Genomic DNA, 24,349 nt, shown 5'->3' with positions numbered 1-24,349 from the left:
TGTGGAGTGATGAAAATGGTATTATGGGTAAGCTACAGTGGGGGGGGGAAAGTATTTAGTCAGCCACCAATTGTGCAAGTTCTCCCACTTAAAAAGATGAGAGAGGCCTGTAATTTTCATCATAGGTACACGTCAACTATGACAGACAAAATGAGAAAAAAAAATCCAGAAAATCACATTGTAGGATGTTTAATGAATTTATTTGCAAATTATGGTGGAAAATAAGTATTTGGTCAATAACAAAAGTTTCTCAATACTTTGTTATATACCCTTTGTTGGCAATGACACAGGTCAAACGTTTTCTGTAAGTCTTCACAAGGTTTTCACACACTGTTGCTGGTATTTTGGCCCATTCCTCCATGCAGATCTCCTCTAGAGCAGTGATGTTTTGGGGCTGTCGCTGGGCAACACGGACTTTCAACTCCCTCCAAAGATTCTCTATGGGGTTGAGATCTGGAGACTGGCTAGGCCACTCCAGGACCTTGAAATGCTTCTTCTGAAGCCACTCCTTCGTTGCCCGGGCAGTGTGTTTGGGATCATTGTCATGCTGAAAGACCCAGCCACGTTTCATCTTCAATGCCCTTGCTGATGGAAGGAGGTTTTCACTCAAAATCTCACGATACCTGGCCCCATTCATTCTTTTCTTTACACGGATCAGTCGTCCTGGTCCCTTTGCAGAAAAACAGCCCCAAGGCATGATGTTTCCACCCCCATGCTTCACAGTAGGTATGGTGTTCTTTGGATGCAACTCAGCATTCTTTGTCCTCCAAACACGACGAGTTGAGTTTTTACCAAAAAGTTCTATTTTGGTTTCGTCTGACCATATGACATTCTCCCAATCCTCTTCTGGATCATCCAAATGCACTCTAGCAAACTTCAGACGGGCCTGGACATGTACTGGCTTAAGCAGGGGGACACGTCTGGCACTGCAGGATTTGAGTCCCTGGCGGCCTAGTGTGTTACTGATGGTAGGCTTTGTTACTTTGGTCCCAGCTCTCTGCAGGTCATTCACTAGGTCCCCCGTGTGGTTCTGGGATTTTTGCTCACCGTTCTTGTGATCATTTTGACCCCACAGGGTGAGATCTTGCGTGGAGCCCCAGATCGAGGGAGATTATCAGTGGTCTTGTATGTCTTCCATTTCCTAATAATTGCTCCCACAATTGATTTCTTCAAACCAAGCTGCTTACCTATTGCAGATTCAGTCTTCCCAGCCTGGTGCAGGTCTACAATTTTGTTTCTGGTGTCCTTTGACAGCTCTTTGGTCTTGGCCATAGTGGAGTTTGGAGTGTGACTGTTTGAGGTTGTGGACAGGTGTATTTTATACTGATAACAAGTTCAAACAGGTGCCATTAATACAGGTAACGAGTGGAGGACAGAGGAGCCTCTTAAAGAAGAAGTTACAGGTCTGTGAGAGCCAGAAATCTTGCTTGTTTGTACGTGACCAAATACTTATTTTCCACCACAATTTGCAAATAAATTCATAAAAAATCCTACAATTTGATTTTCTGGAGAAAATAAATCTCATTTTGTCTATCATAGTTGACGTGTACCTATGATGAAAATTACAGGCCTCTCTCATCTTTTTAAGTGGGAGAACTTGCACAATTGGTGGCTGACTAAATACTTTTTTTCCCCACTGTATGAGGTCATCCAATGAATGATTGATTGTGAACAGACATGACCAATGAGAGTTTTGGGTTTCATGAGGTTGGATGACAACAGAGATGGTGATAGGACTAAATGTTGTCATCGTTACCCTGGATGTTACTATTGGCCCTCTCAGTGACGATGGCGGGTCTTGGCAGAGGTTGTCCCACCTGATATTGGCTGGGAGCTGTGTGAGAGATAACTTACTTTTTTATCAGAGGATAAGAAGCTGCGACTCAATGATCCATTATACATGTTTCTATGGCTCTGTTACAGCCTAACTGAGGGGCGAGAGCAGGATCTTTACCCGTGGGGGTCTGTAGGTTCTGGTTGACCTTAGCAGGCTGTTGGGGCTGTGCCTGAGGCTTGGGCCTGGGCCTTGCCTGTTGGGGCCTTGCCTGTTGGGGTCTGGCCTGGGCCGGTCCCCTGTGTCTCTGTCCGTTACGATTGGGGTTAAGCATAGGGTCAGCTGGGGAAGCCAGGGGAAGATTGGGGGAGGGCAGGAGCTGGGGGGAGGCATGGGGGAGGGTGGGGGAGTGATGGAGCTGGGGGGAGGGTAAGGGGAGGTGGGGGGAGGGTAAGGGGAGGTAGGGGGAGGGCAGGGAGACGGCGGGTGAGGCACGGGTGACACCCACAGAAGGAGAGGAGGCAGATATGATCTGATCTGCTCGTCCTGGGGTGGGTGAGAGAGGATAGTGGTACATGAGGCCATAGAAATATAATCTAATAGAACAGACAGTACACCATGGACAGGTCTTTGACACTGGAAAACGAAGAGGATAAATTGGCATAGAAATAGAATGGCTTAGAGAGAGAAACCATAGAATCCTTTAACAGATGAAATAGAAGAACCATAGAGAACAGATAGAAAGGCTCTCCGATAACCAGGCTGATATGTGTTTACGACTTGGACTGGGGAAACTTATCCAATCAGCACATAACAGATATCATCTCTACCTGGCACGAGGTTGATACAGAGGGTTGGATTTCAAAGGAGCTGAGCCCATATGGAGCAGTTTTCAGTGTAACGACTGTGTTACTACACACATACGCTGCTACCAGGCTACCAAACCTAGGACACCTGTGACATACGGCCGTCCAAAATACATTTGGCTGTGTGCCTCTGGAGGACTGTGAACCATGAGGTTTTAACAGAGGGAGTATTGATCACCTAGCGAGGGATTTTAATGACCATCTTTGATCGATTGTTTAATCCGATCAGGTACTTTACCTCGACTCACAAAGGGAGAGAAGAGAGGGAACAGAGAGAGAGAGAGAGAGAGAGAGAGAGAGAGAGAGAGAGAGAGAGAGAGAGAGAGAGAGAGAGAGAGAGAGAGAGAGAGAGAGAGAGAGAGAGAGAGAGAGAGAGAGAGAGAGAGAGAGAGAGAGAGAGAGAGAGAGAGAGAGAGAGAGAGAGAGAGAGAGAGAGAGAGAGAGAGAGAGAGAGAGAGAGAGAGAGAGAGAGAGAGAGAGAGGAAGGGGAACGTTGTAGATGAGTAGATAACATGGCATTCCAGTGTTTCAGTGTCACTTCTCATGTTAATGGGCATGTAATGGTGATGCTAGTACAGTTACGGTCAGGGAGAGGGCCTTTTGGGGGGGGTGCTTGTGGTGTAGTTGTGTTATAAACAGACAGGTAGGGCTTTAAACTTAACGTTTTGCTAACACTTGTTCCAGATGGACAACATGAACGATAGACGAATAGGAATACAATGAAGGATAGGATAGGAAGGGAAGAGATGGGGGTGGAATAGAAAGGAGGTACAGAGTATAGAAGATGAGAAATTAGGACATTTTATGGTAGATCTGAGGCTCTGTTCCTGTTGGGGAGAAAGTGGGGTCATTTTGTAGCATGCTACTTTATCATGCAGACTGGACTGAACACCTTCTAGACTGCAACTTGCTGAAAGCAAAGCACCGTGGGTTAAAATAATGATTCTAAATGAACAGTTGTGTTGGGGAATGTGAGTAGAATGTTTTAAATGTCTTGAAATCAACAGATTAATGAATGTGGACTGGTATCATGGTATAAGATGCTGATTGATACACAGTATGGACAAATGGATGGACAGACCGTAAAGAAGTGAGACAAAGATACACTCTTAGAAAAAAAAGGTGCTATCTAGAACCTAAAAGGGTTTATCAGCTGTCCCCATAAGAGAACCCTTTGAAGAACCCTTTTTGGTTCAAGGTAGAACCCTTTTGGGTTACATGTAGAACCCTTTCCAGAGAAGGTTCTTCCTGGAACCAAAAAGGGTTATCCTATGGGAACAGTCGAAGAACCCTTTTGGAACCCTTTTTTCTAAGAGTGTAGAGGAAGACAGAGAAAGACGATTGACTTGTTTGTGGGACGAAACTGATGAGAAACGCATTGCGGGAACAAGCAGCGCTTATGCAATGTGCTCAAAAGGTCATGGGATGTTCTCAGTAGGACCATACAACCACGTGGCTAAGCCATGCTGCCATAGCAACCTACCTCCGCCTCCTTGGGAATTGTCTGAGGCAGTATTGGAACTGACAGTCATCTTCTCCTGAGATCCGGGGCTCTCTACAGTGAGGGAAAAAAGTATTTGATCCCCTGCTGATTTTGTACGTTTGCCCACTGACAAAGACATGATTAGTCTATAATTTTAATGGTAGGTTTATTTGAACAGTGAGAGACAGAATAACAACAACAAAATCCAGAAAAATGCATGTCAAAAATGTTATAAATTGATTTGCATTTGAATGAGGAAAATAAGTATTTGACCCCTCTGCAAAACATGACTTAGTACTTGGTGGCAAAACCCTTGTTGGCAATCACAGAGGTCAGACGTTTCTTGTAGTTGGCCACCAGGTTTGCACACATCTCAGGAGGGATTTTGTCCCACTCCTCTTTGCATATCTTCTCCAAGTCATTAAGGTTTCGAGGCTGATGTTTGGCAACTTGAACCTTCAGCTCCCTCCACAGATTTTCTATGGGATTAAGGTCTGGAGACTGGCTAGGCCACTCCAGGACCTTAATGTGCTTCTTCTTGAGCCACTCCTTTGTTGCCTTGGCCGTGTGTGGGTCATTGTCATGCTGGAATACCCATTCACGACCCATTTTCAATGCCCTGGCTAAGGGAAGGAGGTTCTCACCCAAGATTTGACGGTACATGGCCCCGTCCATCGTCCCTTTGATGCGGTGAAGTTGTCCTGTCCCCATAGCAGAAAAACACCCCCAAAGTTTCCACCTCCATGTTTGACGGTGGGGATGGTGTTCTTGGGGTCATAGGCAGCATTCCTCCTCCTCCAAACACAGCGAGTTGAGTTGATGGCAAAGAGCTCGATTTTGGTCTCATCTGACCACAACACTTTCACCCAGTTCTCCTCTGAATCATTCAGATGTTCATTGGCAAACTTCAGACGGGCCTGTGTATGTGCTTTCTTGAGCAGGGGGACCTTGCGGGCGTTGCAGGATCTCAGTCCTTCACGGCGTAGTGTGTTACCAATTGTTTTCTTGGTGACTATGGTCCCAGCTGCCTTGAGATCATTGACAAGATCCTCCCGTGTAGTTCTGGGCTGATTCCTCACCGTTCTCATGATCATTGCAACTCCACGAGGTGAGATCTCGCATGGAGCCCCAGGCTGAGGGAGATTGACAGTTCTTTTGTGTTTCTTCCATTTGCGAATAATCGCACCAACTGTTGTCACCTTCTCACCAAGCTGCTTGGCGATGGTCTTATAGCCCATTCCAGCCTTGTGTAGGTCTACAATCTTGTCCCTGACATCCTTGGAGAGCTCTTTGGTCTTGACTATGGTGGAGAGTTTGGAATCTGATTGATTGATTGCTTCTGTGGACAGGTGTCTTTTATACAGGTAACAAGCTGAGATTTGGAGCACTCCCTTTAAGAGTGTGCTCCTAATCTCAGCTCGTTACCTGTGTAAAAGACACCTGGGAGCCAGAAATCTTTCTGATTGAGAGGGGGTCAAATACTTATTTCCCTCATTAAAATGCAAATCAATTTATAACATTTTTGACATGCGTTTTTCTGGATTTTTGTTGTTGTTATTCTGTCTCTCACTGTTCAAATAAACTTACCATTAAAATGATAGACTGATCATGTCTTTGTCAGTGGGCAAACGTACAAAATCTGCAGGGGATCAAATACTTTTTTCCCTCACTGTACTTACTGTACTCAGTGCATGCCAATCTTACTCATGCAGCCAATCATAAGAAAGATCCCTCTGAAACCCCGCCCACCCAGCTTTTCAATGGCTGCAGCCAAGCTGACTGACAGTTAAGCCTTCCTGTCTCATTAGAGATTAAAGTGTCTGTCTGTTTACCGGTTGGCTCGTGCTGCACCTGAGGCATTGTGGGTCGGGGAGTGGGCATGAAGTGCTGTTTATTGGCCGAGGTTGGCGCTGAGGAACATAGCAAACCTTAAGAACCACACACAATCTGTTGAGAGAGATTTTATGTCCTGCTACAGGATGTAAACTGTGAAATGGTGTCAATGTTTTTCTGAGGAAAAGTGTAAGATTTAAAAGACTGCAAGGTCAAGAGGGAATAAGATCAAGAAGGAGAGATCATAGGACATAGTTGCATGGCTCATTACCGAAGGTGGTCCTTGGAACTACAGGGGTCCTGAAGAGGGTTCTGCCCTGGCTCCTGTTATGGACAGCTGAACAGAAGGAAGGGACACACATAAAAACAGCTATCATCACTTTCCCATCCTGGAGTTTCCCAATGAAAATGGCATGCACAGTGTAGCTCTGTTCAGTTCATTGCAGTGCAGTGCAGTATGTCTGTATGGGCTCAGTGCATTACAGTTCAGCGCAGATTGTACAGTATGGCATGAGTTAAGTACACTATGCCTGTCACAAAGATGATTCAAAAAACATTGACAGCCCTAGCAAGCATGTATCTTGCTGATCACATCATCATCAAAGGCAAGATGTACTGCATGTACAGTAGACAGGTACACAGGAATACCATCTTCTCTGGTCACCTGGAATAAACACTGTGGGATTCAGAAGGAAGAATAAGAGATTACTGTATAACCTGGAATTGAATGATGATGAGGTCGTGTCTGCAGAGTCGTAAATCAGACGTCCTGTTAAAAATTATTCCAGTGCTGGTTCCTCAGAACAGGGTTCAGTGAGGAGGGGTGAAACAGACGTTTCGGAGGGAGAGTGATAAATCATCATGTCCTGTAAAGTCTTTGCAGCTGTATTAAACCAGGGTTCAGTGGGTATGACCAAAGCAGGAGTGTGTGTTCGTGTGTGTGTGTGTGTGCATGTTTGTGTGTCAAATCAAAATGTTTTTGTTACATGCGCCGAATACAACAGGTGTAGACTTTATCTTTATCGTGAAATGCTTACTTATGAGCCTTTCCCCAATAATGCAAAACAATTATAATAACAAAAAAGCTACATAAAAGAAGGAAAACATAACACAAAAAGGAGTACCAGTACAGAGTCCATGTGCAGGTGTACGAGGTAGTCCAGGTAATTGAGGTAATATGTACATGTAGGTAGGGGTAAAAGTGACTAGGCAATCAGGATAAATAATAAAATGTGTCTGTGTGTGTGTGTGTGTATGTGTGTGTGTGTGTGTGTATGTGTGTGTGTGTGTGTGTGTGTGTGTGTGTGTGTGTGTGTGTGTGTGTGTGTGTGTGTGTGTGTGTGTGTGTGTGTGTGAAATCAAAATCAAATCAATGTGTGTGTCTGTCTGTGTCTATTGACTTACCGTGACGAGGAGGGAAGAAGGCCTGTGGCATGTTGGCCGTTTTCTGTTAGGAGAGAGAAAGAGAGTGAGAGAGAGATGGGGGGAGAGAGAGAGAGATGGGTGGAGGGAGGTGGTGGAGAAAGAGAGATCAGCCATGATACTCTATGATCATTGAACATTACCGCACTTTCGAGTCGTCACTGAACAGGCTGTCATTGTAAATAAGTTCTTAATTAGTTCTTAATTGACTTGCCTGGACAAATAAAGGTTAAATAAAATACAATTTAAAAAATGACACAACAATGAGAATATGAAGAGCTATCTACTTCACTAATTTAGTGAGTGAAATAATCAATTGTCTCTCTCCCTATATCTTTACTCTCACTCTCTATCTCCCTCTTTCTCTCTCTCTCTCTCTCTCTTTCTCGCCTCTCTCTCTCTCTCTCTCTCTCTCTCTCTCTCTCTCTCTCTCTCTCTCTCTCTCTCTCTCTCTCTCTCTCTCTCTCTCTCTCTCTCTCTCTCACACATAACCCTATGCCCTCTTCTCCGTGTCTGATCTGTAAGCTCTCCGGCGGGAAGATCGTTATTCCAACTTTCCCTCAGGAAGTGCCAGTGTTGCGGCTGATGCTGGCCAGCTGTGCAGCTTTACGAGAGTGGGGCCGGGGGCACGTGAGACGACAGAGACACACAGTCCAGTCACTAAGCATGGCCAGAAACTCAAGGCCAATGCTTCTCTCCATCTTTCCCTCCACTCTCTTTTCTCCTCTCCTTTCTGCTCCACCTCTTTCCAAAATCCAATATTTACTTTGCCCTCTTTTTCCTCCAGTTCTCCTTTCACTCTTCTCCTCTCCTCCTCAGTAATGCAGATATTAGCTGGCTATGTTCCTCTTTACTGGTCTTGGCCAACTATGATTAGCTGCTTGTTTAGCTATTTTCCACTAAGGAGCAGGAATGGAAAGAAAGTGCTCCAAGCAGCTCTTATATTGCACTCTGTAGACTTACTAAAGACTTACTACAGCACACTACATACTAGAGCACACTACATACTAGAGCACACTACATACTAGAGCACACTACATACTAGAGCACACTACATACTAGAGCACACTACATACTAGAGCACACTACATACTAGAGCACACTACTTACTAGAGCACACTACATACTAGTAGAGCATACTATATACTAGAGCACACTACAGTGGCTTGCGAAAGTACTCACCCCCCTTGGCATTTTTCTTATTTTGTTGCCTTACAACCTGGAATTAAAATGTTGTATCATTTGTATCAACCTGGAATTAAACCTGGAATTAAAATGTATCATTTGATTTACACAACATGCCTACCACTTTGAAGATGCAAATTTTTTTTCTTGTGAAACAAACAAGAAATAACACCAAAAAATGGAAAACTTTAGCGTGCATAACACCCCCCCCAGGGGTTTCCCAGTCCCTGCCACAGCATGATGCTGCCACCACCATGCTTCACTGTGGGGATGGTGTTCTCGGGGTGATGAGAGGTGTTGGGTTTGCGCCAGACATAGCGTTTTTCTTGATGGCCAAAAAGCTCAGTTTTAGTCTCATCTGACGAGAGTACCTTCTTCCATATGTTTGAGGAGTCTCCCAAATGCCTTTTGGCGAACAAACGTGTCTGCTTATTTTTTTCTTTAAGCAATGGCTTTTTTCTGGCCACTCTTCCATAAAACCCAGCTCTGTGGAGTGTACGGCTTAAAGTGGTCCTATGGACAGATACTCCAATCTCCGTTGTGGAGCTTTGCAGCTCCTTCAGGGTTATCTTTGGTCTCTTTGTTGCCTCTCTGATTAATGCCCTCCTTGTGTCACGATCGTCGGAGGAAGTGGACCAATGCGCAGCGTGATAAGTGAACATCCTTTATTTTGGATTCACCACACGAACAAAACAACAAACGATACGAAACGTGAAGTCCTTGGTTACAATACAAACTATACGGAACAAGATCCCACAACACACTGTGGTTCCCAATCAGAGACAACAAGCAACAGCTGATACACGTTGCCTCTGATTGAGAACCACACTGGCCAACATAGAAACAAATGAACTAGAATATAACCCTAGCACACAAAACACATAGAAACAACACACCCTGGCTCAACATAACAGAGTCCCAGAGCCAGGGCGTGACACCTTGCCTGGTCCGTGAGTTTTGATGGGAGGCCCTCTCTTGGCATGTTTGTTGTGGTGCCATATTCTTTCCATTTTTGAATAATGGATTTAATGGTGCTCCGTGGGATGTTCAAAATTTCAGATATTTTTTTATAACCCAACCCTGATCTGTACTTCTCCACAACTTTGTCCCTGACCTGTTTGGAGAGCTCCTTGGTCTTCATGGTGCCGCTTGCTTGGTGGTGCCCCTTGCTTAGTGGTGTTGCAGACTCTGGGGCCTTTCAGAACATGTGACAGATCATGTGACACTTAGATTGCACACAGGTGAACTTTATTTAACTAATTATAGTGAGGGAAAAAATAATTTGATCCCCTGCTGATTTTGTACATTTGCCCACTGACAAAGAAATGATCAGTCTATAATTTTAATGGTAGGTTTATTTGAACAGTGAGAGACAGAATAACAACAAAAAAATCCAGAAAAACGCATGTCAAAAATGTTATAAATTGATTTGCATTTTAATGAGGGAAATAAGTATTTGACCCCCTCTCAATCAGAAAGATTTCTGGCTCCCAGGTGTCTTTTATACAGGTAACGAGCTGAGATTAGGAGCACACTCTTAAAGGGAGTGCTCCTAATCTCAGCTTGTTACCTGTATAAAAGACACCTGTCCACAGAAGCAGTCAATCAATCAGATTCCAAACTCTCCACCATGGCCAAGACCAAAGACCTCTCCAAGGATGTCAGGGACAAGATTGTAGACCTACACAAGGCTGGAATGGGCTACAAGACCATCGCCAAGCAGCTTGGTGAGAAGGTGACAACAGTTGGTGCGATTATTCGCAAATGGAAGAAACACAAAAGACCTGTCAATCTTGGGTGAGAACCTCCTTCCCTCAGCCAGGGCATTGAAAATGGGTCGTGGATGGGTATTCCAGCATGACAATGACCCAAAACACACAGCCAAGGCAACAAAGGAGTGGCTCAAGAAGAAGCACATTAAGGTCCTGGATTGGCCTAGCCAGTCTCCAGACCTTAATCCCATAGAAAATCTGTGGAGGGAGCTGAAGGTTCGAGTTGCCAAACGTCAGCCTCGAAACCTTAATGACTTGGAGAAGATCTGCAAAGAGCAGTGGAACAAAATCCCTCCTGAGATGTGTGCAAACCTGGTGGCCAACTACAAGAAACGTCTGACCTCTGTGATTGCCAACAAGGGTTTTGCCACCAAGTACTAAGTCATGTTTTGCAGAGGGGTCAAATACTTATTTCCCTCATTAAAATGCAAATCAATTCATAACATTTTTGACATACGTTTTTCTGGATTTTTTTGTTGTTATTCTGTCTCTCACTGTTCAAATAAACCTACCATTAAAATTATAGACTGATCATGTCTTTGTCGGTGGGTGTTAAGTCCTTTAGTCATTATTCTTAAAATACAAATTAATCTAACAGTGGGCAAACGTACAAAATCAGCAGGGGATCAAATACTTTTTTCCCTCACTGTATGTGACTTCTGAAGGTAATTGGTTGCACCATATCTTATTTAGGGGCTTCATAGCAAAGGGGGTGAATACATATGCACGCACCACTTTTCCGTTATTTATTGTTTAACATTTTTTTAGTAAGTTATTTTTTTCATTTCACTTCACCAATTTGGACTATTTTGTGTATGTCCATTACATGAAATCCAAATAAAAATCAATTTAAATTATAGGTTGTAATGTAACAAAATAGGAAAAACGCCAAGGGGGATGAATACTTTTGCAAGGCACTGTACATACTAGAGCACACATACTAGAGCACACTACATAATCACTAGATCACAGTAAAAGAGTAATGAGTGCAGTACTTACCACAGGCTTCAGAGGGGTCCTTGGTTTGTAGGGTTTCTGCATGGCCTTCTCTGCAAAACACAACCACAACACAAAACTAATGAACAACTGGAACTAATAGAATATATATTACTAGTATTGGACCATAAGGAATATACAGTATATATAAAATGTGATCTGTTAGATACTGACAGAGTCAATGCTGCATCAATTTTGGCCATTTAAAGGGGGAATGATTTGAGCGATGGAAGGAAAGAGGGGAAGGGTTTAGGTGACGTACCGCTCATGTTGGTGTTGTGGATCACTGGCTTGCTCCACACTCCGCTCCGTTCCTTATTGTTGGGGCGGACACCAAACTCATAGGCCATGTTAGGCTGTAGGTTGTCAATGACCGTGTCGCTGGCAGGGCACGTCTGGTAGGTCCACTTCCTGTTCCTCTCACGGTAGCGCACCGTGTAGTTCCTGGGTCAACACAGATAGAACACAACATTGTTCATTATCACACATTTTCATCAGTAGTATTATAACATTGTGTATGCTGTAGTGACTGTGTTAACTAACATGGATATTAAAGCATTATGATGGCACCGTTTTCTAGGACTGATTTGTAAGTTAAAACAATGGCTTGTTATGAAACTGTGACAGTCTGTCCACCATTTTGTGTCAGTGAATGCCATGAAAGCAAAGCTGTAAGTTCTAGTATCCTGGTTGAGAAGTGTTGTGCAGCCCAGGGGCACAGGGCAGTGACAGCCGTAACTGACATTAGAGAGTTTAAAAAGCCAGTAGGGCCTGGGAGAAGAGCAGGGTGAGGTCAAGCTTTCCAATGGCTTTTCCAAAGCTCTCTCCACTGGGAGAGAACTTTGGAAGTTTAGAGAAGTAGAGAAGAGTGTGTCAATGAGTTGATGTGTAGGATGAGGATCACTCCACCACTACTGAACGCCTGTGCCCTTGCCCACTGCCTTCCACCTCCACTCAGTAACCAGAAAGACTGGCAGACGATGTGTTGCAGTTCTACCATATGTTTAAAGGTGTCTGTTGTAGATGATATGAGGGTGAGTTTGAGTGAAAAACAGCTTTGTTATTCTTCAAGCTGTGAAAATAATCTTCTTACTGTGGTGTGACTCACTGTGTGCTTTTTGGCACATCTGTGCACCCTTATTGCCCTGTATGTCTGTGGACAGACAGCAGCATGACGAACAAGCACTGGAACCTCTGTAGGCAGGTTGGGACGTGGGCTGTGTACTTGTACTGGCTCACTCTGCTGAGCGTGCACGTGTGTAGTGCGTTTGTGTGCTAACTCACCCGTCCTCCAGGCAATCGTTCATGATGTTCCCCTCGTAGGGCGTCTTGAGGAAGGTCCCCCAGGACAGCAGCACCGAGGTGGGGGTCACAGATCCAATCACCAGGTGCAGGGGCTTCTCCAGGTTCACCTTGCCTGTGGAGTCACAGGGGTCAGTTCGAAGGTCAACCTCGTCAGATTCAAAGGAATGGGCATAAATAAGAAAAGAGTCAATGTAATTTATCACATTATTACTGGTAACACTTGGAGTTGGTGCATGTGCAGTACCTGTGCACTGTTTCTTCACATCATTGACTGGGATGGGCTGGACAGCGATCAGGTACTTGGGCTCGGCATCTGGAATAGAGAGTCAGGGTTTAGCATTGATAACAGAAGATAGGTTGTTAATTAATGTCTCTGAATGTTATTGTGTTTCAGGAGGCCCTCAATGGGATTGAGTTTGGACGTTCTCATATGTGACCTGACCGAACATTCCAGAAAGGGCAGGCTGTCTTTGACATCACACTGAGAGTGAGGTGTGTGTGTGCATCTACATGTGTGTAGCTCAGGAGGTTGGTGGCACCTTAATTGGGGAGAACGGGCTCGTGGTAATGGCTGGAGCGAAATAGGTAGAATGGTATCAAATACATGGTTCCCATGTGTTTGATGCCATTCCATTTGCTCTGTTCCAGCCATTATTATGAGCCGCCATCTCCTCAGCAGCCTCCACTGGTGTGTTGGTGTGTGTGCGTGTTGAAGGAGTCAAAGTGAGTCTGCACAGATGTGTTCTCTGTCGGTGATGCATATAATCAAACCATGACTAAAATGTGTGCGAGAGCACTCTATAGTTTCTAGTCTGTAAAGCCTCAAAGGCTCAAATCTTTGTATTCCTTTGGAAAATCTGCATGGCATCATTCACAGTTTGATTATGGTGTCAATGCCCTGGGGAATGATCATGCAATCATACATAACACACAAAACACACACACACAAACGCCTCACCGATCTCAGTCTCGTAGGGCAGTCCATCCTCTGGGAGTTGGATGAACTGTTTAGAGAACATGCTGCTTCCGTAGCCCAGGATGTAGCCCTCCAGCTTGGTGTCAGTGTTGGGACGGACAAACTTCATCACGATGGTGTCCCCTGTAGCATTGATCCTCACCTTCATGTTCTGACGTCTCACTGGGGGAGAGGAGAGCATTCAGTAAGGTCAGCATGGTGGGCACACAGACACACATTGGGCACGATGTATGCCTTTCCTCTTACTCTACATACACAGACAGAGGCTGCTTTGAATTGGACCAATCATAGTTATAAGACTGGCTTTGTGAACATATCCAATGGAAACAAGAAGCTAATTAACAAACAGAGGGCTTGTGTTTATGATACCGCCAAAACACAATGTGTTCAATGATACATCTCAGTAATCAACTGCACACACACACACACACACACGAACATACAAACACAGACAATCTGCTGCCAAATATGTTGACATTTCCTGCCAAAATCAACAGAGCTTGAGCCCCCAAGACCACATGTGGAACCCAAGGAGCTCAGAGAAAGAGGTTACACAGGGGCAGAAACCATAGAGAGACAAAGACCCAAACTGGACAACAGAAAGAGGTGCAGTGCAGGGGCAGAAGACTGGTTTCACTGGTGTTTACTGGTAGTGTAAACAGGAGTGTTAACTGGGTGAGAGACCTTTGGCCAGGACTGTGTTTGGTATGAGAGTTTAGGGAAGGATGCAAAGTGTCTGCCTCGTTAACGCGTGAAGATAAACACAAAAAAAGATAGAAGTAAAGTAAAGGTATATGAGACAGTGGCACATATACAGTAAGTGGTCTGAGAGCATAATGATCAAACAGTTTACTTCACTGTATAGTATGTGCATTCAGCGAACTGCAGTGAGATATCTAAAGGCAAACTAAAGAGTCAAATGTAAATTGTTGAATGTGCTTTTGAAGAAAAACGTGCACGTACTGTCAGCAGCCACCAGAGACAAAGAGTTTGGGGAGAAATGAGGGGAAACCATGCTTTGATGAATAGCCTCAGCCTTTGCCAACTGTGTGTTTCCTATCAAGACTGCATTTGTTTTGTTTCTCCCTCTATATTTCTGATCTAACAATGAGGGGTTGGCTCTAGCTCTGGCTCCAATGAGAGGGGTTTCCAGTGTATGAAACATTAGGAAACTTCTGGCTGCGTTTCTCCAACTCCAAAACAAGCAAACATTGACTCAGTCACCTAACAGCCTGGTCCAAACCCCAACAGTTTGGCCGTTCTACAACAGGGACTTATCTGTATTTCCAGTCTAAAATGACTGGATGTTTATAAATAGACAGAATCATAACCCCAATCATCAATCTACATCAAAGGGAAACTGTTCACAACCAAGCCACCAGAATCGATAAGACGAGATTGGAATATTAGCCAACCATAACACAGATAGCTAAGGGAAGAAGAGGATTTTGTTATCGTCTTGGATATGAGGCAGAGAGGATTAAGAATGACAGATGAAATCTCCAACATAACAGAATGTTCAAACTGACCAAAGCTTTGTCACGGTTACAACTGACCTAGAGCTTGAGGACCAAATTAATATTCATAACCACAATGGAGGTCAAATGTCAACTGGCAAGAGGAACCAGGAGCTCAGAATGCAGTGTGGTCATCACCTCCGGCATTGCACACACACACACACACACACACACACACACACACACACACACACACACACACACACACACACACACACACACACACACACACACACACACACACACACACACACACACACACACACACACACACACACACACACACCTAGGGCTATACTGAGGGCAGAGGCCAGCAGACCTCTAGTTAGCCTGTTATTTGTAAAGAATAAATACTTCAGCAAAAGGACATGTAGCAATTGACTCTATGACCTTGTACTGATGAACCACAAAGAAAGGGGATACCTTTGACAACCAAGGGACATAATTACTAAGCGTTTGCACCTATGGTAACAACATATTACTAAACAATTGTGCTACCATAGTGATTACATCATTACTAAACAAGTATGAGAGCAACTCAATGTAAAATGTTTACATAAAACAATTGAGATAGCTAATTGGCTCTTCTTCAGAGAAGATGTTGTGCACATGTTGTGAAAAGGACACAGTGTGTGCAGTATGCTTCATGTTCTCTAGGACACACTCTGTTCCAGGTCTCAGGAGCAATGCTCATTGTTTTATTATGTAATAGATAAATAAATCATAAGGCCTTTCATAAATGTCATCTGAATGTTATTAGAAGGTGATAACCAATGCACATTTCATAAATAGCTGCAGGGTTTGTCTGAGTGGTTACTAAGTGAGATGTTTTGTTTTTATTGAGGAGAGCTCTGCCTATCACCATGTCATAAGGTTTGCTACAGCAGCTTTCTCTGCTATAACACTTCATGAAAATATCAGAAAAAAGCACCTAGCTGTAACTTAAAGGGGCAGTCAGCAGTTGAATTACAGTTTTTTCCAACTGCTTACACACGTTTTCAAAACTATGTCTCCTTTTTTCAAAAAAAAGGAGACATATGCAAAATGCCACACATCTCCTTCAAAATGTAACACTGCATTCAAAATGCCATAAACACATGTCAGAATGAAGCATTTGCATCAAATGGCAAACACTTATTTCATAATAGTAAATTTTTGGATATACCATGTAAACACTGTTGTTCTACATATAAAGCTCTTTGGTCTTTCATAGGCTTATATCTACATTTCAATACAATGTTCTACAGTGAAAGTAATCTGCTGAGAGGGGTAACAAGTACACTGTAAACACCAATGCAATGTAGAAACAGAAAATATTTATTAGGCCAAACATTACTGTTGTATACAGTAGCATACAACAAAACCATAAACATATGTAAACCAAAAGTATAATACAGTTTTTTCCAACTGCTTACACACAAAATCTTTTCATGTCACACGATTTTTGAAACCTCTCACTCAAAGTGCAAAACTACACACCAAATCTCCAAAACCATAAGCTATTTCTCAGCCTTTGACTCAGTTGTCAATTGCATAAAACACTTTTTTCAAAACACTACACACAATTCTCTACCTAAAACACAAAAATCTAACAGGAAGTGACTTGCTTTCCTTTTCCAAACACAATCAATCAAAATGCTACACTTATTCACCAGGACACACACACACTCCTCACATGTGCAAACACTAATTGCTTAACTGATCACTAACCAATCACTGCTTTACTGTAGTATAGGACTGTTTTGATCAATGGATGCCAACAATGGACAGAGAGCAAGAGGAGTAGGAGGGAGAGGCAGGGGACAACAACGAGGACAAATTCAAAGACGAATAGTTGGAAGAGGAGGAGGAGGAGTAGGAGAAAGAGGAAGAGGAAGAGGAAGAGGAAGAGGAAGAGGAAGAGGAAGAGGAAGATGAAGAAGAGGACGAGGACGAGGGCAAAGAAGAGAAGGAAGGAGAGTCATCTCTGATGAGTTTAGGGCAACACTTGTTGATCATGTGATCAACCACGGTTTGACCATGAGAGAGGCTGGACTGAGAGTCCTGCCCAACTTGAGTCGATTTACAGTGGCGTCCATAATTCGAACCTTCAGAAATGAGAACAGGTATGCAACTGACTATTTTAGCATTACAGTAATGTACTGTAAAATACGTATGACTGCATAGTATTGCATAAACATTTGTAACTCTAAGCCATCCATTTACTGCACTGCATTGAATGAATGAGGTTGGTTATCATGCTGTACTACATTTTTGTGTACATTGTTTACAGTTCCTATGCTGAACACATACTGTGTTTGAATTTTGTACAGAGTGGAAAGGCAAAGACATCATGGAGGACGAGGACGCTTGTTTACAGATGTACAAGAGACTGCAATTATAAATATGGTTTTGGCCAACAATGCAATTAGGATTTGAGAGATAAGAGAACATATCTTGAATAATGACACCATATTTAACAACATCAATGCTGTAAGCCTGTCGACCATACAACGCATCCTCCAATGGCACCAAGTGACGATGAAACAACTTTACAAGGTGCCATTTGAGAGAAACTCTGACAGAGTCAAGAATCTGTGACATGACTTTGTAGAGGTATGTATGCAACACTACTTCCAGTACTTCAGACATACCATATTTACTCATCTGTATATCCTTTTGTCTGTTACAGAGAGTATTGGAGATGGATGCCCATGTAAATGTATTTATGTGGATGAGGTTGGCTTCAACCTCACCAAAACCAGGCGCCGCGGAAGAAATGTAATAGGACAGAGGGCAATTACCAATGTCCCTGGACAGCGTGGGGGTAATATAACTATGTGTGCTGCCATCACTCAAAACGGGGTCCTCCATCACAATGCCACACTGGGTCCGTACAACACCAGCCATATGCTCACTTTTCTGGATGCAATTTACACAATGCTTGTCCCTGATCCAGATCAAGAGCCTGCTAGATTTGTGGTTATATGGGACATTGTTAGTTTTCACCGGGCTGTTCTGGTCCAAAACTGGTTTGCCACCCATCCACAATTTGTAGTTTTGTACCTACCCCCATATTCACCTTTTCTAAATCCCATAGAGGAATTCTTCTCAGCCTGGCGCTGGAAAGTGTATGATCGCCAACCCTATGCCCGCATGCCGCTTCTCCAGGCAATGGAGGACGCATGTGGGGACATAGAGGAAAGCCTCTGTCCAAGGTTGGATACGCCATGCTAGGAGATATAGCACTTCCCTCGATGTTTGGCAAGAGAAAACTTATCTTGTGATGTGGACGAAGTATTGTGGCCAGATCCAGCCCGGAGAAGAGATGAAGCATAGCTTAGCACTGGTGACTGCCCCCCCCCCACCATTTCCTGGACTGCCCCCCCGGGACCCCCCACACACAATTGTGTTCTTTACTGTTCTGATGGGGTGTGACTGTTGAACTAAAGCTCATGAGGCATTTATAAGTTAGATTCTTAAAGAATCAATGGGTATCTATCATTAATTTAAGGTCAAAGTGGAAAATGGATGTAGCAACTGCAGATTGGCCCTTTAAACTTAAACAATCCTAAACTGAAATCCTGCCTTGCTCAAGACACGCAAGCTAAAACTCATACATGTGAATCACCACAAAAAATGGACCAAAGGATCAGCCAAACTATGTAAACACAGCCAACACACTTAAAAAATACAATAAACACTTCCGAATTACTTCCACTCTGATCCCATTATTCCTCTAGGGCTGGATTGGAGAACCTCCCTTGGACAGGACACACTGAGTGGAAAAATTGACTGGAGGCGACTGGGCTTCACGACGGCCATCTTTGCTCATCACTGGTGATGGATGGTCCTCTGGGAGAGAGGGTAGGTCATTAGGCCTGTCCGTGGGTGAGCTCAGTGCTCTCGCAGCTATGCAAATGCACATTGTTTGTGTGTGTGTGTGTGTGTGTGTGTGTGTGTGTGTGTGTGTGTGTGTGTGTGTGTGTGTGTGTGTGTGTGTGTGTGTGTGTGTGTGTGTGTGCACGCGTGTCTGCATGTGTGTGTGTGTAGCTTTGGAATCAGCATTGTCACATTGTTGATTTAGATCTTGCTCTCTTGCACACCCAAACTAGGTCCTCTTAGCAGCTTGTTTTCTGCACTCCGTCTTTCAATTTCTCCTCTCTCGTGTCCTTCTATCATTCCTCTATTCCCTCCTCTGTTTGAAAGGACATTGACTAATATTATCCCACTGTATGCACATACAGTACATAAAACACACATTCACACACTGCTAGGCAGGTTTTGTGTGCGTGGGGCTTTGTGGCTCTAGTTTAGTTTAAGCAGCTCCGCGGGTGTTTGGATATTGGGTTTCCATCCTGGGAATGAGAAGGTGGAAAGGTGCAAGGGGACTTGGCTTCCCACGCCCAGCAAAGACATGTTTTACGACTCTTGGTAACAGATTCGGCTTCATTTAAGTCAATGAAGTGTAAAAAATCTCTCTTGTCCATGCCAACTAGAATAGCAAAAGAAACAGGGTTTGGAATGGTTCTGCCTTCAAACAAAAAGAGCAAACTTTGAGAAAAACTGAAACAGCTTGAAGGTGGTAAGAAATGACAAGGAAACCTCACCTATCACAGAATTCCAATGCAGGACGGGGGAGAGGGGTGTTTGATACGCTATAGGGGGCTCTACACCACTACAACACACCCTCGGCCATGGGCCAGCTCAGCCATGCTCCGGGTTCTCAGGGGGAGATTTACCTCACAGCCCAGCTGGAGAGAGCCGTGCCTGGGCTAAGGCTCCCACGCTATTCCCTGCACTGGTCCCCCTGATCTCATACTATATCTCCCACACATGGCTCAACTACAGCTGTTTTCTTTTCTTTATAGGCAAAACTCAATTTCTCCCTTTTACCAACTCTCCCTCCCTTCATCTCTCCGGCCCTCCATTGCTCTCTAATCATCCCTCCATCTGTCTAGCCCTCTCTCATCCATCCCTCCATCTCTCAGGCTGTTAGAGCACATACACCTAACATGCACAAAGAAATATAAAGCACATCAACAAACTGATCCGAAGTCTGTATTTGAGGTCACTTCAGCCAGAGATAACTTGACATAACATATTCCAACTAGGGACAGGGAACACATGCCAAAATGAAGAGCCACACCCACCTCTGACAGACCTCCAAAACAAACTCACGTTACACTCGTTCATCCAATCTCAATGTTATTGTCTGTAGGCCAACTTCAGCTAAAAACACACTGTGGAACTGTCTGTAAGCCAATGTCACAGTTTTTCCACAGTGCTTGCCCTTCTTACCAACTCCACTCTGGAGTCCCACTCACTTCAAATCAGCTTTATTAACATCAAAGTTTTCGAAGTGCCCAACTTTAATTCACAGAAAACAGTGTGGCGGCACTGTGGAGACATGGGAACGGGAGCCAGAATTAAACTAAAACACACTGTGTGTATATATATATAGTGTGTGTGTGTGTGTGTGTGTGTGTGTGTGTGTGTGTGTGTGTGTGTGTGCACGTGCGCATGCGCATGTATGTGTGTGGCGCGTGTGCATGTGCCACAGCGGGTGTGGGGCACGTGCACGTGCGCATGCGCATGCATGTGTGTGGCGCGTGTGTATGCGCCACAGCGGGTGTGGGTCAATGAGACAGCATGGCAGACACTTGTGAAAAATCCAGAGTTTTCCGTGACTGTCGTGAAAATCAGAGTGAACCCTCAAAACAGGGCTGATTCCCATATTAAACAGATTCCATTTTATGGCCTCATTTACAACATGTTTAAAAAGAACTAAATGCTGAGGAGAGAGAGAGAGAGAGAGAGAGAGAGACAGAGAGACAGACAGACAGACAGACAGACAGACAGACAGACAGACAGACAGACAGACAGACAGACAGACAGACAGACAGACAGACAGACAGACAGACAGACAGACAGACAGACAGACAGACAGACAAAAGTGAGAGGAGGGAGAGACAGATATAGAAAGAGACCACAAAGAATTCGAAAACAAATCCAATTTTGCTCAACTCCCATATCTATTGGGTAAAATACCATAGTGTGCCATCACAGCAGCAATATTTGTGACCTGTTGCCACAAGAAAAGGGCAACCAGTGAAGAACAAACACCATTGTAAATACAACCCATATTTATGTTTATTTATTTTCCCTTTTGAACTTTTGTGAGTGTAATGTTTACTGTTCATTTTGTATTGTTTATTTCACTTTTGTTTATTATCTATTTCACTTGAATTTAAAGTAATTAAACTGCAATAAAAGCACATGGCACACTTCTGGACAAGCACATGGCACATTCTAACAAGGGCCAAACTACCAACAACCCTGCAGACTGAACACTATTAGTAGCAGCAGAGAGGAAGAGGCAAAGAGAGAGGTTCCACTCTCACCAAAATCTGTCCAAAATAAGCCCAATGTATTTCTATGGGCTTAATATGCAGACCTAAGCTTATCGGCTGCCTTTCTGCCTTTAGGACAACGACTACCATTGTTAGGGCGGAGACATGAGCATCTCATCATTATATACAGATCTCTGGCAGCAGTTAACCTCTCTCACCTTCGTCTGCCAACCTTGTTTCATATAAATGGGACAAATTTACGTGGCTCATAAAAACAGCACAAGCCCAATTTTGGACATGGACTGTTGTGAATAGCAACAGAATTAGAACACCTTTCTCCAGATCAACTAAAGACAGTCCATCAATGTTCAACATGATGTACAGTAGACCTACAGTAGGTGCGGAGTGTAGTGTATCTTACTGTGTACCACAATAGGGCAAACTTTATGATGAACTGGGGTGCATGCTTCTAGGCACACATTCACAGAATCACTGGCCTTCCAGGCAATGTGTGGCAATGTGTGGCAATGACCACCTGTGGTTGTCACGGCAACATCTGCAGGACATAACATCCAACATATAATAACAATTGCGTACCATTCATCATACTGCACAGTATGCAGAGTCCTATACCATGAAAATAAAATCGGCACGTTGGTTTGGATCATGTAATGGACCAAATGTTTCATAACACTGGACATGCTGTCTATTGTTAATTAACTGTTTCTGATTATGATAAAATACCAGCCACCAATACTGTATAGTTTGGTCCAACAATTCTTCATGAATCTGAGCAGTCAGCATCATAAAATGTATTGCAATCATATAATGTGCATGGGTGTCTACATTTAATTCAACTGCATGTCCACATGCATTTCAATACGTTCACATTTTATTTATATAATCTGAGGCTAACTTTCTTTGCAAAACTCAATAGCCTATGATTTGCATGACAGAATTCCCATAACAACATATTAATGTTATTTGATGTACAGTCGATTCCTGATAAGTGCATATTGGATAACTGCAAGCTCTGTATTTGAGTTCATCAGTTCAAATTCAAGTTCAGTCTTTTTCATTGTTTTGTATCTGCATGCTCCAGTTTATGCAAGCCAAGCAATTCCATTAGCATTGCATTTCTTAGGAGTTGACTGTAAGTGTTCTACATGGCAATGATCGTGATGCAGATGTCACCTACCTCTGCTTCTCAGAGCCGTGGACGAGCCGGCCAGCACCATCCCAACGATGAAGATGAGGAAGAGGAAGAGGAGGAAGGTGTGTGAGCGCTGCATGGCTGTAGCTGATCTGCAGAGGTCTCAGGTACAAAGGACTGGCTGGTGGCTATCACTAGATACAGTTGACTGAAGACTTGTGTAGATTTCTGCTCAGGTGTTCCACTAAATGATCTCAGTTCAGGACTAAGAGGAGGACTAAAGTGAGCCACTGGACAACAGTACTGGAGAACTTCACAGAGTAAATATCAACCAGCACTGGACTAGTTCACAGACTGAGCCTTGTACATGACTAGAACAGTAGAACTAGAACAGTAGAACTAGGATAGTAAAGTAAGTATCCTAGTTCTGTGTGAGTTATGCTGACTCTGGTGGCTGCACTACTTCACTGAGCTGGTGGGTCTCAGGACTAGTGCAGCACACTGGACAGGCTCTGGCTGAGGCTGAGGCTGAGGCTGAAGGGCTTGGTGCTCTGGGGCTCTGTGCTGTGCTCTGGGATGCAGGGAGACCAGCCTGCAGCATCTATAGCCACAGAGGGAGGGGACACAGGGACACACCCCCTTTCTCTTTTTCTCGCTCCCTGTCTCTCCCACATAGAATTGCGCTCTTTTACTTGCCGTCACACCCACTCTCGCTCTCTCTTCTCTGTCTCTGGCCGTTTCTTTTTCACTCTTTCGTTCTATTTAGTTTTTTTTTCTCTCTCTCTCTCTCTCTCTCTCTCTCATTCCCCCTTTCATTCTTTCTTTCTCTTTTTCCATTCGTTTTTTTCTACAATGGCAGTCTTTTCCATCCCTAAGGCCCTTCCTGAGTTTTCCTTGCACTTATTCTCTTTTTCTCTCTTTCCTTTCTTTCTCTCCATCCTTCTTGTTACCTCTCTCTTAATTTAGCCCAAAGTTGTAAGGTGCTTAAAGGTTATGTAAGAGTCTCTTGCAAAAATGGAGGTATGAGGAAAATGAGAAAAGTCCCGTGTAGCTCAGTTGGTAAAGCATGGCGCTTGCAATGCCAGGGTTGTGGGTTTGATTCCCACAGGGGACCAGTATGAATAAAGTATGAAAATGTATGCACTCACTACTGTAAATCGCTCTGGATAAGAGCGTCTGCTAAATGACTAAAATGTAAAAGAGGGGTGTCCCACTAGCCCAATATTCAAGAGTCTTCCGCTCTCACACAATCTCCATTAATTTCTACTGTCACGAACACGTGCAACTTTGGCCACTACATCCAACACGTGTGGTAACACGCCTACTATGAGCACACCCCAAATCATGGCGTTTTGGCAACATGTAACCCATCACAAACACGTGCTGGTAAACAGTAGTAGTGCAGCATCATAAAAGCACCTTTGAACTGCAGACTCATCCATCAATGTTTACAACCATTGGCACAGTGTGTGTACGTGTGTGTGAGCGTACGCATGTGACTATGTGTGTTTATGTCTGGGTCCAGACTGTCAGCAGTCAGTCGTCCAGCACGGTTCTGCCAGAACCAGGCCCCTGGGATGCCAAGTGTGTCCATGGATGTGGCTATGTGTGTGTTTCCAGGAGCTCCGCCCCTCTGGCACTGAGGTTCCATCCCATATACCATCACACAAGACAGCAACCAGGCCTCGGCCAGAGGGGGTGGGGCTCTTCAAACAGGAAGTCCCTACACACTGTC

The 24,349-nt window shown here is 44.0% G+C and overlaps 1 protein-coding gene across 1 annotated transcript in view; it reads right to left on the bottom strand.

The window, feature by feature from the left end:
- Nucleotides 1-23,165, bottom strand: part of LOC121572506 (target of Nesh-SH3-like) — a 50,715-nt gene extending 27,550 nt beyond the window's left edge. The window contains exons 1-11 of the mRNA XM_045212034.1: nucleotides 22,660-23,165; nucleotides 13,595-13,774; nucleotides 12,881-12,949; nucleotides 12,616-12,748; nucleotides 11,594-11,775; nucleotides 11,335-11,384; nucleotides 7,361-7,403; nucleotides 6,228-6,293; nucleotides 5,975-6,033; nucleotides 1,955-2,153; nucleotides 1,757-1,834 (exon numbers count right to left, since the gene is read on the bottom strand). Of these exons, the coding sequence (XP_045067969.1) occupies nucleotides 1,757-1,834; nucleotides 1,955-2,153; nucleotides 5,975-6,033; nucleotides 6,228-6,293; nucleotides 7,361-7,403; nucleotides 11,335-11,384; nucleotides 11,594-11,775; nucleotides 12,616-12,748; nucleotides 12,881-12,949; nucleotides 13,595-13,774; nucleotides 22,660-22,753 (1,153 nt within the window). The 5' untranslated portion in view covers nucleotides 22,754-23,165. The remainder of the gene's footprint in view (nucleotides 1-1,756; nucleotides 1,835-1,954; nucleotides 2,154-5,974; nucleotides 6,034-6,227; nucleotides 6,294-7,360; nucleotides 7,404-11,334; nucleotides 11,385-11,593; nucleotides 11,776-12,615; nucleotides 12,749-12,880; nucleotides 12,950-13,594; nucleotides 13,775-22,659) is intronic.
- Between the last annotated feature and the right edge of the window lie 1,184 nt (nucleotides 23,166-24,349).

Source organism: Coregonus clupeaformis, chromosome 40, assembly GCF_020615455.1.
Source record: "Coregonus clupeaformis isolate EN_2021a chromosome 40, ASM2061545v1, whole genome shotgun sequence".
Classification (NCBI taxonomy): Eukaryota; Metazoa; Chordata; class Actinopteri; order Salmoniformes; family Salmonidae; genus Coregonus; species Coregonus clupeaformis.
This window is presented reverse-complemented; position numbering and strand designations above follow the sequence as displayed.